The sequence below is a fragment of the Melospiza georgiana genome, chromosome 22 (assembly GCF_028018845.1).
Source record: "Melospiza georgiana isolate bMelGeo1 chromosome 22, bMelGeo1.pri, whole genome shotgun sequence".
NCBI lineage: Eukaryota > Metazoa > Chordata > Aves > Passeriformes > Passerellidae > Melospiza > Melospiza georgiana.
Genome location: NC_080451.1, coordinates 4,899,603 through 4,914,698, shown reverse-complemented (window position 1 = coordinate 4,914,698; position 15,096 = coordinate 4,899,603). Strand labels below are relative to the sequence as shown.

Here is a 15,096-nt window from a genome sequence, read left to right as displayed (position 1 = left end):
CCAGGACCATGAGCACTCCTCTGGTGTCTGCTCTGGTGTCACCTCTCCAAGGTCCCCAGGACCATGAGCACCCCTCTGGTGTCTCTGCTCTGGTGTCACCTCTCCAAGGTCCCCAGGACCATGAGCACCCCTCTGGTGTCTGCTCTGGTGTCACCTCTCCAAGGTCCCCAGGACCATGAGCACCCCTCTGGTGTCTGCTCTGGTGTCACCTCTCCAAGGTCCCCAGGACCATGAGCACCCCTCTGGTGTCTGCTGTGGTGTCACCTCTCCAGGGTCCCCAGGACCATGAGCACCCCTGTGGCTTCTGCTCTGGTGTCACCTCTCCAGGGTCCCCAGGACCATGAGCACCCCCTCTGGTGTCTGCTCTCAGTGTGGCCTCTCCAGGGTCTCCAGGATTATCCTTCTGCTCCCTGCTCTGGTTTCACCTCTCTCGGGTCTCCAGGAGCTTCCCTCTGGTCTCTGCTCTCCATGTCAGCTCTCTGGGTTCCCCAGAGCCTCGAGCACCCCTCCAGTGTCTCTGATGTCCCCTCTCTGAGGTCCCCAGTGTGGCAGTGCTCAGTGCTGCTGCGGGTTTGCCGGCCGGGCACCTCGGCACAGTTGTGTTCTCTGTTGTTGCAGAAATGTTGTTGTCCCAGTAAATCACAGCCTGCTCTACTTCCCAGTGTGAATCCTTTGTTTTGGAGTGGGTTCTTGGTGGGTTTTCCTGGGCCACCCCAGTTGCTTGGAGCACTGTGTGACTGTTGAGTAAAATACCCCTCAAAAAAACCCCGTGATGATTTTAATATGTGAGTTTTGGTCTAGGTTTTAGAAGGGATGAGGAGCTTCCTTCCACTTTTGGGGAGTTGTGTTTTGCAAACCCTGAATTGCACAGCATTTGGTAAACTGATGCATCCAGGATTTTAAAACCCAGGGGAAATATGATTTGATTATTCTCTGAGGCAGAGATGGAGCTGAGAAATCTGCTGTCTTTCTCTGCATAATTTAACCTCTCACCTTGGTCAGTGCAAGGAGACAGGAATCCTGCCTTCATCCCACACCTTGCTTAATTAGTGTTGTAATTTCAGGAATTGGTGAAGCAGCCATTGTGTTTTCCAATCCAAAGCAGGACATGGGAGCTCTGCCATCCCTTATTTTCCCCTTGGCAAGCAAGGATCCCCTCGGATGCCCTCCTGCTTTTGGTTACCTCTCTATCTATACATACATCACATAAAACAGACACTTTTAGCCCAATTTCCTCCCTCTGGACTGCATCTCCGGTGATGGAGCAGGTCTCAAGAAGAGATTTGGTGTCTCCAGCCCCAGCATCTCCAGAGGCCCCGTCAGAGCACCCTCTTGGCATCCGAGGGGATTTCACCCCAGTAAGTATTTTCCTTAAGGAAGGGCACTCCGGTGCTGTTGCCGGGGTGACCGCAAGTGCCTTATTAAGAGAAATTAATTCGAATACAGTTGTCAGCCGTGGCTTAATAAATAACCCCCTAACGCCGTGTAAATAAACATTCGCGTGCAGCGCCTGCACGGGGAGGGAGAGACGTCCCATCCCGGGCAGCCTCGTGCCAAGGGGGTTTTGGGGAGAGAATTGGCCAAGTTGGGGCTATGGTGAGGCCCCGCAGAGACCCCTCCGTGTCCCCCTGCCCGTCCCACCGCGCCGGGGAGGTTCGGCTGCCGCGCTCCGCTCCTGCCGCGGCCGCGCTCCTCCTCCGCAGGGCTCATTAGCCGGCAACCGGAGGAGCCTTTTCGTGCTTTGAAGGGTTATGAAATCTCAGGGAGAGGGGGAGGACAGAGGGAGAGCTTAAAAAAGAGCCGTGGTGTCCCCCCCCGCCCCACGAGCCAGCCGCCGCCTGCCGAAGGAAAAGGGCTGGCAGCCGCTCCGGCACAGATTGCGCCTCTGCCCCGTCCCCCGCCGACGGGCGATGCCGCGGGGTGCAGAACTCGGCTAGAAAATGACATTTTAATCAGAATTTGCCATGTTTGGTGTGCCTGTGTCCCAGTGCTGAGAGGGGAGCGCAGGGCAGAGGCCACGCTGCCATCCAGGGGCAGCTCCAATGCCTTCAGCTCCCGAGCTCTGCAAATTGGGGCAACATCCACCTGCAATGCTGGGGAGCAACCCTCACCCCCAAAACCCGAACCAAGCCTCACCCCCAAAACCCGAACCAAGCCTCACCCCCAAAACCCGAGCCGGGGAGCAGCGTGGGGCTGTCTTGTGTTAACTACAAAACAGTTTTGCTTCGGGCATGTCTTTGGCATTGATTTTCCCCATCCCAGGACCCCGGGCATGCCGGCGGGGGATGCAGCCAGTTGGTGCCGTGGGCTCCATCACTCCTGAAATAGAGCCCAGGGGCAGCTTTTGGGTGTCGGAGGCATCTGAGTGAAGTCATGTGGATGTTATGCAAGACTTGATGATAGGTTGTAAACAGCTATTAAAGTGATTGACAGGCCCAGGACGAAGTTTTGAGGGGGGGAAGAAAGGGGAAAGATGAGTAATAATGATTAAAATAATTATCAAATCGAGACGTTCCTTGAATAAGGGAAAGTTTTGCGAGGATGGAGGAAGATGAAGAAATCACATTTGAGCATTTCCCTGAGCTGGGAATTGGGAGGATGGGGCAGATACTGAGCACATAAAGTTTGGAAGGGAGGGTTTTGCATCTTTAAAACCAGCTAAAAAAGCAATTTCAGCAGAAATTCGGTGCATTTGGGTTCACTGAGAGCTGCTGGGTGCTGGCACCCCCAAAACCCAAGGGCTGAGCAACCCAAGGAGAGCAGCCCTGAGTTAATTAGGAGAAACAAGCAGATTATGGGGAAGACAGCTTCTATTTATATATAAATACTCCAGTAATCAGCAGTGAAGGGCAAGGGAAATCCAATAGAAATATGTGAGTGTTTAAGAAGCTTTCTGAGCAAAACGTTACACAATCAGTTGCATTTGCCTGGGTCTCGCTCCAAGTCCCAAGAAATTACGGGGGAAAAAACAGTGACCCCGAGCAGAAGGAAGGAGAAGGGATTTGTAGAAGCTTCTGCCCATCAGATAAGGGGGAATCTCAGGAGCCTAAGTGGAGATGTCAAGGATGCCAGCAGCTCCTGCCACCCCAAACCCCCCAGCTTTGCCCCCAGAACCAGCCAGCTCCACACCTCACAGTGCTGGGGGTTCATGGGGAAGTGCAGTCATGTACAGGTGAATTTCACTCAGGAAAAAAAAGCTGCCTGGAGCTTCTGTGTGTTCGCAGGGTGCTGCTGTCAGTGGGTGCTGACACGGAGCAGAAATAGCTGTGGCCGCCCCTCGATTTCACACATCGCCCTCGCTCCTCCCGCAGCTCTGCCTCACCCCAGCACAGCACAGACTCCGGGGCTGCCACACGTGTCCTCTGCTGAGAATCACCTCAACAATGCTTTCCAGAGGCAATCAGGTGGTTGGATGCTCACCTTGGGGCTTGGAGCTCTCTAAGCACCTGGGGCTTGTGTCCTTTTGTGTTGTTTCCCCTCCCGGGGCAGCTGCGCTGGGATTTTGGGATTTGTTATCCTGAAGGCAGTAAAAGGCCTGAGGCAGAGGTTTGGGGGTTTCTCAGGGGAGGGATGGGTGCAGAGCTGGGGTATCTGACTCTGCCAGTGAGCTGGTTGTCCCAGTGTTGTGCCTTTGGGGTGGCTGCTGTCCCCATAGAGTCATTCCCTACACAAAGAAGGAGGATGGAAATTTTTCTCCTTGCCTGCAAGGAAGCAGCATCACTGCCCAAGGGTCACTGGTGAGTGTTTGCTGCAGCTCTGGGTGTGCCTGTGGCTTTGCAGTGTGGGTTTGTGGGGTTGGATTTAAATCAGGAGAAACAGCCCCTCTTGTGCAATGACCTTTCCTGGTTTTCTCTTTCTGTGCCACCTGTAAAGTTACCTTTGCCATGGGAAGTTTGGGCTGGGAAGCACATGGGTCCTGCAGGTGCTTGTGCCCTCCATGTGCAGCCTCCTGGGGAGGTCCATTTAATTGTTAAAATAATTAAATCTCCTCAAGACACAGATATGATATTGCTCATACTTAAAAAGCCAAGCTAGTGGTTTGTGGGCTTCTCTGCTCATTAAATTAGAGGATTTCTTCGCTTTTTGTTGTGGTTTTCAGTCCTTTCTTTGCACCGGGCAGGAAAAGAAGGGATGTGGGTTGTGTGTGGGGTGGGAAGAAGTTGGAGTCAAAGCATCAGCTCCAGTGCAGTGGGCACAGAACCTAGGAATCCTGGAAAGGAATCCTGTAAAGGGTGTAAATCCCCAGGGAAAGGTGACTGGGTTGGCATTGCAGGCTCTTAAAACCCTCTCTGGTCATGAGCTCATTGACAGCCACGGAACTGGGCCAGATCCAAAGCACCACAGTGGGCAGAAACAACGTGGTTTAGGGCATGAACAATGTGTTTTAGGGCATGAACAACGTGTTTTGGGGCTTGAACAATGTGTTTTAGGGCTTGAACAATGTGTTTTGGGGCATGAACAATGTGTTTTAGGGCATGAACAATGTGTTTTGGGGCATGAAATATGTGTTTTGGGGCATAAAGAACGTGTTTTGAGGCATGAACAATGTGTTTTAGGGCTTGAACAATGTGTTTTGGGGCATGAACAACGTGTTTTAGGGCATGAACAATGTGTTTTAGGACTTGAACAACGTGTTTGGGGCATGAACAATGTGTTTTGGGGCATCAACAATGTGTTTTAGGGCTTGAACAACACGTTTTAGGGCTTGAACAATGTGTTTTAGGGCTTGAACAATGTGTTTTAGGGCATGAACAACGTGTTTTAAGGCATGAACAACGTGTTTTAGGGCATGAACAATGTGTTTTGGGGCTTGAACAACGTGTTTTGGGGCTTGAACAACGTGTTTTAGGGCTTGAAGAATGTGTTTTAGGGCATGAACAACGTGTTTTAGGGCTTGAACAATGTGTTTTGGGGCATCAACAATGTGTTTTAGGGCTTGAACAACACGTTTTAGGGCTTGAACAATGTGTTTTAGGGCTTGAACAATGTGTTTTAGGGCTTGAACAATGTGTTTTAGGGCATGAACAACGTGGTTTTAGGGCATGAACAACGCATTTTGAGGCATGAACAACGTGTTTTGGGACATGAACAATGTGTTTTAGGGCTTGAACAACGTGTTTGGGGCATGAACAATGTGTTTTGGGGCATGAACAACGTGTTTTGGGGCATGAACAATGTGTTTTAGGGCATCAACAATGTGTTTTGGGGCTTGAACAATGTGTTTTGGGGCTTGAACAATGTGTTTTGGGGCATGAACAATGTGTTTTAGGGCTTGAACAATGTGTTTTGGGGCATGAACAATGTGTTTTAGGGCTTGAACAATGTGTTTTGGGCATGAGCAACGTGGTTTAGGGTGAGCTGCCCTGTGCCAAAGCACCAGGGGCTGGCCAAAGGCCCCTGGGTGCTGATGGGTGCTGGTTTGGAGGCAATGCTAGTTCCCCCCACAGCAGGGCTGGGAGCTGAGGGCTGATGCTGACCCGTGGGTGTCCTGCTCCCACAGAGGCTCCAAGCCCCACAAGATGCTTCTCCAGCACCTGTTTGGTTAAAAGGCTTTTAAAAATGCTTTTCCCCTGGGACTAACCCCATTTCCAGGCCTGGAAGTGGCAGCAGGTGAGCATTGGGTACCGCAGGGCTGGTGTGCAGGCTGCTCACTGGCTTTGGGGGTTCTGGCAGCCTTTTTATGGCTGTTAAGGGTTGAATTCCTGCTGTTTTCAGCCTATCCACAAGGATGGCGAGGGGATGGGGCCAGTCCTGCTGCAGGGGGTTGTGTGGCTGCGGGATGCCCTGCTCCAGACCCGCGGCGCTCGCCTGTGGGATGCGGGCTCTGCTCAGGGATCCCGTCCCGGGCGTGGCTCCTGCTCGCTTCTCCTCTCTCCCTGAGGCTGCACTCGCTGCTGCCGCTTATGCAAGCGCCGGGAGCCGGGAGCCGGAGCCTTGTGTAACCGTGTGTAACCGTGTGTAACCGTGTGTAACCGTGTGTAACCGTGGAGCAGCATCCCTGTCTGTCCGGGCTCTGCATGCCTGGAGCATCCCTGACCGGGCTCCCCATGCCTGGATCATCCCTGTCCATGCTCCCCATGCCTGGAGCACCATCCCTGTCCATGCTCTCCATGCCTGGAGCAGCATCCCTGTCTGGGCCCCGCACACCTGGAGCATCATCCCTGTCTGTCCAGGCTCTGCATGCCTGGAGCATCCCTGTCTGTCTGTGCTCTCCATGCCTGGAGCAGCATCCCTGTCTGTCCAGGCTCTGCATGCCTGGAGCATCCCTGTCTGTCTGTGCTCTCCATGCCTGGAGCAGCATCCCTGTCTGTCCAGGCTCTGCATGCCTGGAGCATCCCTGTCTGTCCATGCTCCCCATGCCTGGAGCAGCATCCCTGTCTGTCCGGGCTCCTCAGACCTGGATCATCCCTGTCCGAGCTCCCCATGCCTGGATCATCCCTGGCCAGGCCCTGCACACCTGGAGCAGCATCCCTGTCCAGGGTCTCCCTCCCGATCACTCCCCAGGTGTGCAGTTCCCCGGCCTTCAGCACTGTAGGATGGATGCTCTGGGGTCTCGTGGCTGTTTGCTCCTGGCTAGAGCCAGGGAAGGGTGCAGCAGAGCTCCTGGTGCCCAGCTGGGAATGCTGAAAGCCCTGGAATGAGGATCTGTGCTGGGCAGGGGTGGTGGGATGGGGGCAGCCCCCCAGTGCCCCTGAAAGGGCTGTGCTGGGTTTGTGTCGGGCCACAGCTCAGCTCAGCCTCCCCTCACTCCCGAGGTGCTGAGTTGCAAAGTGATTTTCTGTACCAAACCCTATTTTTTGCTGCTCATGGGGTCCCCCCGAGCTCCCTCCTCATTCCTGCTTCCCAGCACCTGCTGCCGATCTGGGGCTGAACCTGTTGCTATGGAAACTGGTTATGGATGCTGAGGATGCTGCCAGGGTCTCATCCTGATCCTGCCTTTCGCCTTTCCTTACCCTGAGGCTCAGGGACGGTGCTGTAACCCGGGATGAGGCTGGGACCAACCTGGAGAATCCCAGGAGGTCAAACACTGGGGGGTTAAACGCAGCTGTAAATAATACAGGGGGGTTCCACCCCCGTGCATTTGTCCAGATCCAGTGGGAATAACCCAAGAGCAGCTTTCCCAAGGCACCTCCCCCAAACCCAGGCATCAGCTGAGGTTTCCCCCGCTCTGGGGATGCTGTGGGATGCTGTGGCTGGGGCTGGATTGCACCCAGGTGGGAACTGAGTCTCATCCCAGCTCCTCCAACGTGGTGTCCCAGAGGCTTCACCCCACCTGCGCTGGCTCTGCTCTGTGTTGGCTTCCCTTGTCTGTGACCCATGGGAATTGGTGCTTCACGTTTAAAATGATGCTAAGCTGAGAAAATACTAATTAATTAGAGCTAGCTGGAAAATCCCAAGTGCTTCCTTGACGTGGCATCAGCAAGAACCTCCTGTGTGTGTGTGTGTGTGTGTTTCCCCCTCCAAAAATGCATATTTTAAAAACACTTTAAATGCTTCAATGGTCCCCAGGCCTGGCTTCTGCGGGACACTGGTGTGTCCAGCCCTTGTGGAACCACCAGGAATTGGGGGGGCTTGAAGGGGCTGCTGCGGGCTGAGCCCCACCACGTGTCTCTTAGTCACGGAGTATTTATTTATATTTGAGCAGGTTTGGAGCAAAAATGGGAAACAGGAGTTGTGGGGGGGACACAAACAGGCTGCACCGGCTGCCCGGGCTGAGTCAGAGCTGGATCAGCCCCATCTCCACACCCGTGACTCACCGCGGGTATTTCGGAGCCTCGTGTCACATGGCCTGTTTGGGGATTTATTTCTGTGCTTTGGTTATTTTCCTTTATTTCCTTTCATTCCCCCCACCCTGAGAAGGGGCTGATGCTTTGGGTTGTGTGCACACACAGCTCCAGGGACTCTCAGATGTTCCCACTTTGCTGCCCTTTGCCCCTGGGAAAGGCTGAGCAGGGTGGGACACTTGCAAAGGAAAGGGTTCGTGCGGGTGTCACATTTATCTCTGCAAAAATTATATATATATATATATATACCATTGTATATATTATATAATACCATCTATATTACATAATATTATATAGTATTATATAATGTAATACTATATATATTAATAATTGAGGTGTTGTAGCATGGAGAGGAGCCCAAATTCCTCTGGTTTTCTTTGTATTCCTCCACGTTCCTGGTGTTGCATTACCAACACGAATTTAACAGGGCAATGGCTATCACAGGCACATCCTGCCGAAACTCAGGGGAGGAATTATCTTGGAAAAATCTGTGGCAGGGAATCTTCCTCCAAAGCCAGTGAGGCTGGGAACTGAGGCAGCCCTGAGAAGGCAGTGGCCATTCTCACCTGCTCACCAAGGGTCCGAAAATACCCAAATATGAGGCAGCACAGACATCCCGACCTCCCAAAAAATACAATCCCCCTCCCAAACACTGACTGTTTATCTGGGAAGGCTTTGGCCAGGTTGCAGAGCCTGGTGCTGTTCTCAGGTTTGGGTTTTATCTGAGCACCTGCTGCTGCATTTGGCTGCAGCTGGAAATTCTCTGTTTTCTGGGTGAGGTGTCTCCCACTTGTTATTGTCATGCAACAGTTTGACACCTGGAGCTGTGTGTAAATGAAGATGTCTGATGTTTCCCTCCTAAGTGGGAACGGCTGTTTAGAATATCCTAGAAAATTTTAACTCCAGGCAAAATGAAAATGAGGAGCCTGGGGAGGCAGGCAGCTCCACTCCCAGGCTCCCCGAGGCAGCAGCAGCAGGGATCCAGGGATTTTCTTGCAGAATATTCCCAAGGTAAGGAATGCCACATCATGGGAGTGTCCTCTTGACCTCTCACAAAATTCCTGGCGAGCCCAGGAGGGATGCTGCACGTGGGGCAGCATTTCCCTGTCCTCTGGAGATGTTTACCTTGGGTAGGACCCACAAAATTCCCCCAGTGCTCAGCACAGGTCTGGGCAGCTGAGTGGCTTGGCCAGATTTGGGAAAGGTGCCCCTGTTCCCCGTGGGGTCCTGGTGTGGGGATGCCAGCGGAGCTCAGGGACAGCTCCTCCCTGCCCTGCCTTTCCCCAGCTCTGCCACCTCTGGGGATGTGCCTGTTCTGGACTTTCGGGTGCCAGTGTGTGTCCAAATGTCCTGCCTGGGTAAATCAGCCGGGAGCACAGAGCCTCAGTGGCCTCTAGTGGCTGTGGGACAAAGATCCCAGGAAAGGGGGACCCACAGCCCCCCAAGCCCCCCAAACAAGCAGCACTGGGGGTCCATCCCCATCCCACCAGAATCCACTCTTCCACCGGGGAGGTCCAAAGGCAAAGGTAAAGCCCAAAAAAAGCTCCAAGGCCATGAGTGATGGGGGAGCACCCAGCAGGACAGGGCTGCACCCCAAATCCCTCTTGGCCTCATTCCCAGGCAGGGATGGATGGAGAGGTTTCAGGCAACCACTGGGTTTTTCTGATTCTTGCGTTAAAAAGCAAAAAAAAAAACAACCCAAGTTTTTAAGGAAGGTAAAATTTCTTTCATGCCTTTTTCCATTTTTCATTTTTCTAAAGTGTATTTTCTGTCTGATGCCACAGTACAAAACATGAACCCCAGCGGTGAAAACAGTCGAGCCAACGGATCAAAAAGGGTTTGATTCCGTTGAAATGACCATTTTTGTGTCTTCTCCACCAAAGGTCACTAAAGCTGCTTCCTTCTGAGTAATTGTGACTTTTCAACGAGGGAAGAGGGAAGAACTGACCCATTTTATTCCCCAAACCCACAACGTTTGGGGGCAGGATGGAGCATCCCCTTCTGCAGCCCATGCTGCTGTCCCTCCTCTCTCCCCGCCATGATAAATAAATTACTTTAGGAGTGCTGGCCTAGTTTAACATGCCCTAGTTTTGATGGAGGAGGGGAAAGGAAAAAAAAAAAGAGAGAGAATATTTATTTTGGGCAGTTGCTTCATGGGCATCCTTTTGGGATGAGCTTTGGGGGACTCACCCACTCCCCCTGCTCCTCTTTGCCCTGGCTGCAACACACTGCCCTCAATTTTGGTTTCTTTTTCTGAGCTGCTGCCTAGGTGATGTGGGAAATGAGTGGTGGGGACACCGATCCAGCCCCAAAATCATTGTCCATTGCTCTGAGCCCCCCAGGACTGGTGTCATGCCGGGGGGTTTCCATGCCTCAAAGCCTGTGGAACACGAGCAGCTTTAGAGGTGAATGAAGATACACCTGGCTCTGGGTGTAAGCAGTCAGGGTTGGCTTTGCTGCAGGAGCAACTGTGTTAGCCCCTTCCCCCAGCACCAAAATCCCTGGGAAAATGGGATTCAAGTGTGTGTTTGGGCATGGCAGTGGGATTTCACAAGTGCTCTGGGTGTCGCTGGGACCTCTGCACCTCACTCATCCCTCCCCTACCCTGCTCTTCCAAAGTTGCCAAGTTTCCTCCGGTAAATAAACCTGCAAATGGCTCTTTTCCATACATTTTATTTTTTCCTCCCCTTTTTTTTCCCACCCCTGCCAAAACAAGCAGCCCATATGGGCAAGGTTGGGTGGGGATTTTTGCAGTTTCCATGGGGATTTGGCTCTGGAGCTGCTGGGTGCTGGCTCCTGGGGTTTGGTTCTGGTTTTTTTTTTTCTTTTTTCCCTCTGATCCCTGTAACCGGAGCGTGGTGATGGCACCGGGCTCCCTTCCCGGCTCCGGCATCTCCCAGCCAAGGTCACCGGGGAGACCGTAGGCAGCCGCCGCCTGCGTTGGGCCATCTGTTAAATAATGTATGCAATAAACTCCTGCCCCGGGGCCAGCTTAATCCTTAAATCCTCCTTCAGAACACCATCTCCCGGCCGTGCGGGATGCCCGGCTCGGTCCCTTGGGCGCATCTTTCCCCACCATCCCCCGTGGATCGCTCTCTCCTCGCCCCTCCATCCCGCATCCTCCCGTACGCGATCGCGCCGGGCTCTCCTGCTCCATTATTTATGCGCCGTGCATGAAAGATGCATATAAAAGAGCGGTTCATAATTTAGCAGAATCTCCTCTTCTTTCAGCCTCCCTTCCCCCTCTGGCTCCAGGCTTTCTCTGGAGCATTTCCAGCCCCTCCCAGGCCTCCAGGTGTTTTTGGGGGGATCTGGGGCTGTGCCTGCGCCCCATCCTCAGAGGACCCATAGACGGGTCTGGGTTTCAGGGAGGTTTAAGTGCTCAGAGGTCTTTTGATGTATGGAATGAAGTGGGAAATGGGGTTTGGCAGACCCATAGATCAGGTTTTTATAAAAAGGAGGGGGTTTGGGTGAACCCAATTACCCCAGTGTTGCATCCAGCCCATGGTTTTGTGTCTAAGAGCTCCCGAGCGCTGTGTCCTTGGCACATGTGGGATGCTTTGCTCCTCTCTGGCTGTGTCTGCTCTCCCAGTGCCCTGGGCTCATCCCCAGATGTTGACTGGGGCAAAACCCATTAGTTTGGGAGAAAACACTCCCTTCTGGGGGCCATCTCGTGGTTTGGAGGCGCAGCAGGTCCCCCAGCACAGAAAATCCGGGGGCCAACACTGTGTGTGCTGCATCCAACCCACACAGCCACGACCTCAGAGCTGAACTCGCTGGGGAAAAATTGAAACTAATTGGGGATTTTTCAAGGGAGCAATTTAACAAAGCTCCTCATCATATCCTGGATGTGGGAGAGCCTGTGTGGGCTTAAAATGGAGCAATAAATAGCAAAGGTGGTGGGGACAGGAGCATTGTGCAGCCTTCACACCCCAGCTCCCTGTGCCACCCCAAATTAACCTGTTTCCCCCCAGGTTATCCTGTACAAATCCCAGCTCAGCAACATCCTGCTTTTATTGCAATATATGATTTTCTTTGCAATAAAATCCCACCCCTGGACCTGTTTCCCATCTGTGATTATATTCTTGTTCCCCGGGCACGAAGGTTGGCTTGTGCCCCCGGTGGCGTGGGAAGAAGGGACAATGGCCTTTTTTAACACCAGGATTTGGGGTTTGGGGGGAAGGGAGGCAACACTGCAAGGGAAATGCCCATTTTCCACACCTTTCCCACCAGTGAAGGGGAAGCCACCTTTCATTCCCCATTCCCAACAGCCACTCTCAGGACCCAACGTTGAATTTTTCCATTAAATTTGTGCCCCTGAAGTGTTTTCCTATCAAAGAAAAAAATCCCACAAATAAATATTAATCACAATTAGTTATTCAGATTAACAGGGGTCTGTGCTAGAGAGTGGGGAGGTTTTCCTCAGTTATTTTGGGATTATTTGGGGGACAGGGACGGATGCTCATGCTGCTTGGCCCTGGCAGCCCACGGGAAAACACGGCAGATCCGCATTTATAATTTTTTTTTCCATTTTGTTTCATTTTCCTTTTTATTCGGACATTGCAGAAATAGCCCTGTGTAGTGGATAAAAGTGCAACATACACAATATTTAAGAAAAGGAGGAAAGAAAAACCTGCCTTGAGGTCTGTCAGTCAATCGCAAACAGAAACAAGAACCAAGCCCGGGCACCAGAGGCGCTTTTTGTCCCCCCCCCACTTTTTTTTTTCCCCTTTTGTTTTTATGCACGTCATGCAAAATAGTTAAAAAGAAAGATTAGAAAAGAGAAGTCAGAGAAAACCCCACGAGAGATCGACCGAGCCCTGGAAAGAGCAGAAAGCTCCGAGTGCTGCTCGTCTCGGGGAGGGAATCGCTGCCCTCCAGCATCTCCAAGTGTTTGGCACTCTTGTGATTACATTAAATAATTTCTTTTATATATATGTTTTAATACAGTCTATTAAAGAGAGGAAACTGCCACAATATAAGGAAAAAAAAAAAGAAAACCAAGATCACCCACACTACAGACTGCATGGTAGTTAGAAAAGCTGAGCGAACCCCCCGCCCCCCCATACATATAAAATCTGTCCCTTTGCTCACAGCAACCAAGAAGTACAAGCTTTAAAAAATAAACCAGCAATTCTTCCTTCAGGCCTTTCCTTTATAAAAGTTTTGGTTTTCCCCCTCGAGAACCTTAAAACGTGACTAAAATTAAATATATATATATATATATCTATTTTATATAATTTCCCAACATCCAAAGACATCAACATAAAAAAAAAAAAAAGAAACTCATACAGAAGGGGATAGCGTGGTACATCCAAGTGCACGGATTCATTTTTGCAAGATTAAATCATGTAAACAAGGTGCCCGCTGGGAACAAGCCTGGCCGGAGGGAGACTCCAGGGGCTGTTCCCCCCGCTCCCCCTATCTCCCGCTGCCCCCTTCCCTCTTACCCCCCGATCTAGCGCGGCACAAGGTTCATCAGCCCGAGAAAAGCCATCCCGAGTAATTCAGAGCCGCGGCGTGCCTCCTCCGTCCGTCCCTCGGGGCGGGGGGTTTGAAGCAGGTGACTATTTTCCCGATTACACAGCTATATTTGAATTTTTTATCATGTTTGAATTCACGGCTGGGCTCTGGCTCGCTCGCCGCCCTCCCCTCCGCGCGTCTCCGGAGGGCAGGACGGGCCGCGGGGCTGCGGGCGGCGTTCCCGGCGCTGGCTGCGGGGCTGGGGTCATTCTCTGCCGGTCACCTGGGCCATTGTAAACCGACCCCAGCCCGGGCCTCGGCCCAGCGTCCCCAGGGAGGCTTTAAACACCGGGAGGGGCCTTTTCGGAGAGGTTTTGCAGCACATCATCAATTCTATCATCTTCAATAACCACTAGAAAGCAGAAAGAAACAGAAGAGCGCGGTGAATTTTCTCCCCCCGCACAAGGTCACCCTGGGGGGGTTGGAGGGGTCTCACATCCCTGGTGTGGCTGCTGGCAAAGCGACGCGGCCCCGACACGCTGCGGGGCACCGGGCACCGTATCCCGTCCCCAGGGAGCGTCCCCAGCACCGCCCGCTCCGGCACTGGCGCCCCGTCCCTGGGGACACTTGGCAAAGGACACGTCCCCAAGGAGGGTCCCCTCACCCCTGTGCCCTGCGGATGGTCCCCAAGGAATGTCCCCTGTCCCTGAGGAAGGTCCCTGCTGCCCTATACGCGGTGAAGTGCCCAGGGCACAATGTTCTGTCCCCAGGGAAGGTCCCGGCCACCCAACACCGCGGTGACAGTCCTTGGGACGTGCTGCCCGACATCCTGCGGGGAGCCTGGTGCATCGTGCCCCGTCCCCGGGGACGCTTCCCGGTGCCCTGCATCCCCGAAAGGTGCTCGGTGCCCCATCCCTGGGGAAGATCCACGGAGCACGATGCCCAGCATCGCTCAGGGAGCCCGGTGCACCATACCCTGTCCCTGGGGACGGTCCCCAATGCCCTGCATGCCTGGAGAAGGTCCTCGGCACGCGATGCCCGACATCCCCAGGGAGCGCGGTCATCGTGCCCGGTCCCTGAGGACGGTCCCCGGTGTCCCGCATGCCCGGGGAAGGTTCCCGGTGCACGATGCCCAGCACCCCGCGGGATACCCGCCGCATCCCGTGTCCCCCATGCCCGGGCGGCTCCCGGCGCGCCCCGGTCCCTCCGGCACCCACCTCTCTTGCTGCGGCCGATCTGCCCCAGCTTGGGCGGCCGCTTGCCCTGCCCGCCGGCCAGGAGCCCGTCGCCGCCGCGGAGGCGAACGGGGAAGGGCAGCTGCCCCACGGCCGCGTCCCCCGCCAGCTGCCCCTCGCCGTAGGGCGGCCCCTCCGACATGGGGGCGGCGGGGGGGGACCCGCCGCCGCCGCCGCCCCCCGACAGCCTCCCGGGGCGCGGGGCCCGCGGGCCCGGGGCAGCGGCGCAGCGGGCGCGGGGCGGCCGCCCCGTCACATCCCGGCCCGGCCGGCGCTGCTCGCGGCTCCGCGGCTGCGGCGGCGGCTCCGGCGGCGGCGGCGATAGAGGAGCGGGAGGCGGGACCGGGCGGGGCGGGGCGGGGCCGGCTCGGCCCCCGGCACCGGCGGCGGCGCCGCCCCGCGGGCTGATCCCGCACCCCGGGGATCCCCGGGACTGCCCCGCCGCCTGCCCCGCAGCGTCCCCGGGGAGCGCGGAGCGTCCTCAAGGAGCCCGGGCCTGCCCCGCCGGCTCCCCGCGGAGCACGGGGCTGTCCCGGAGCATCCTCGGGGTGTCCCACAGCATCCCCGGAGATCCCAGAGCTGCCTGGCTGACACACTCTAGGGCTTCGGGCTCT

The 15,096-nt window shown here is 54.4% G+C and overlaps 1 protein-coding gene across 1 annotated transcript; it reads right to left on the bottom strand.

Moving 5' to 3' along the window:
• Positions 1-12,295: 12,295 nt before the first annotated feature.
• Positions 12,296-14,640, bottom strand: CAMK2N1 (calcium/calmodulin dependent protein kinase II inhibitor 1). Its single transcript, XM_058039528.1, has 2 exons — positions 14,465-14,640; positions 12,296-13,659 (listed from the first exon to the last, which is right to left on the bottom strand). The coding sequence occupies exons 1-2, from the start codon at positions 14,622-14,624 to the stop codon at positions 13,589-13,591; spliced, it is 231 nt and encodes a 76-aa protein (XP_057895511.1). The 5' UTR covers positions 14,625-14,640; the 3' UTR covers positions 12,296-13,588.
• Positions 14,641-15,096: the final 456 nt, after the last annotated feature.

What these genes read in the sequence shown, in the direction of transcription:
- CAMK2N1 (XM_058039528.1), bottom strand. Translation starts at nt 14,624, where the DNA reads ATGTCGGAGGGGCCGCCCTACGGCGAGGGGCAGCTGGCGGGGGACGCG. An exon ending in GATCGGCCGCAGCAAGAGAG is followed by an intron (nt 13,660 to 14,464) that starts GTGGGTGCCGGA and finishes TCTGCTTTCTAG; the next exon opens with TGGTTATTGAAGATGATAGA.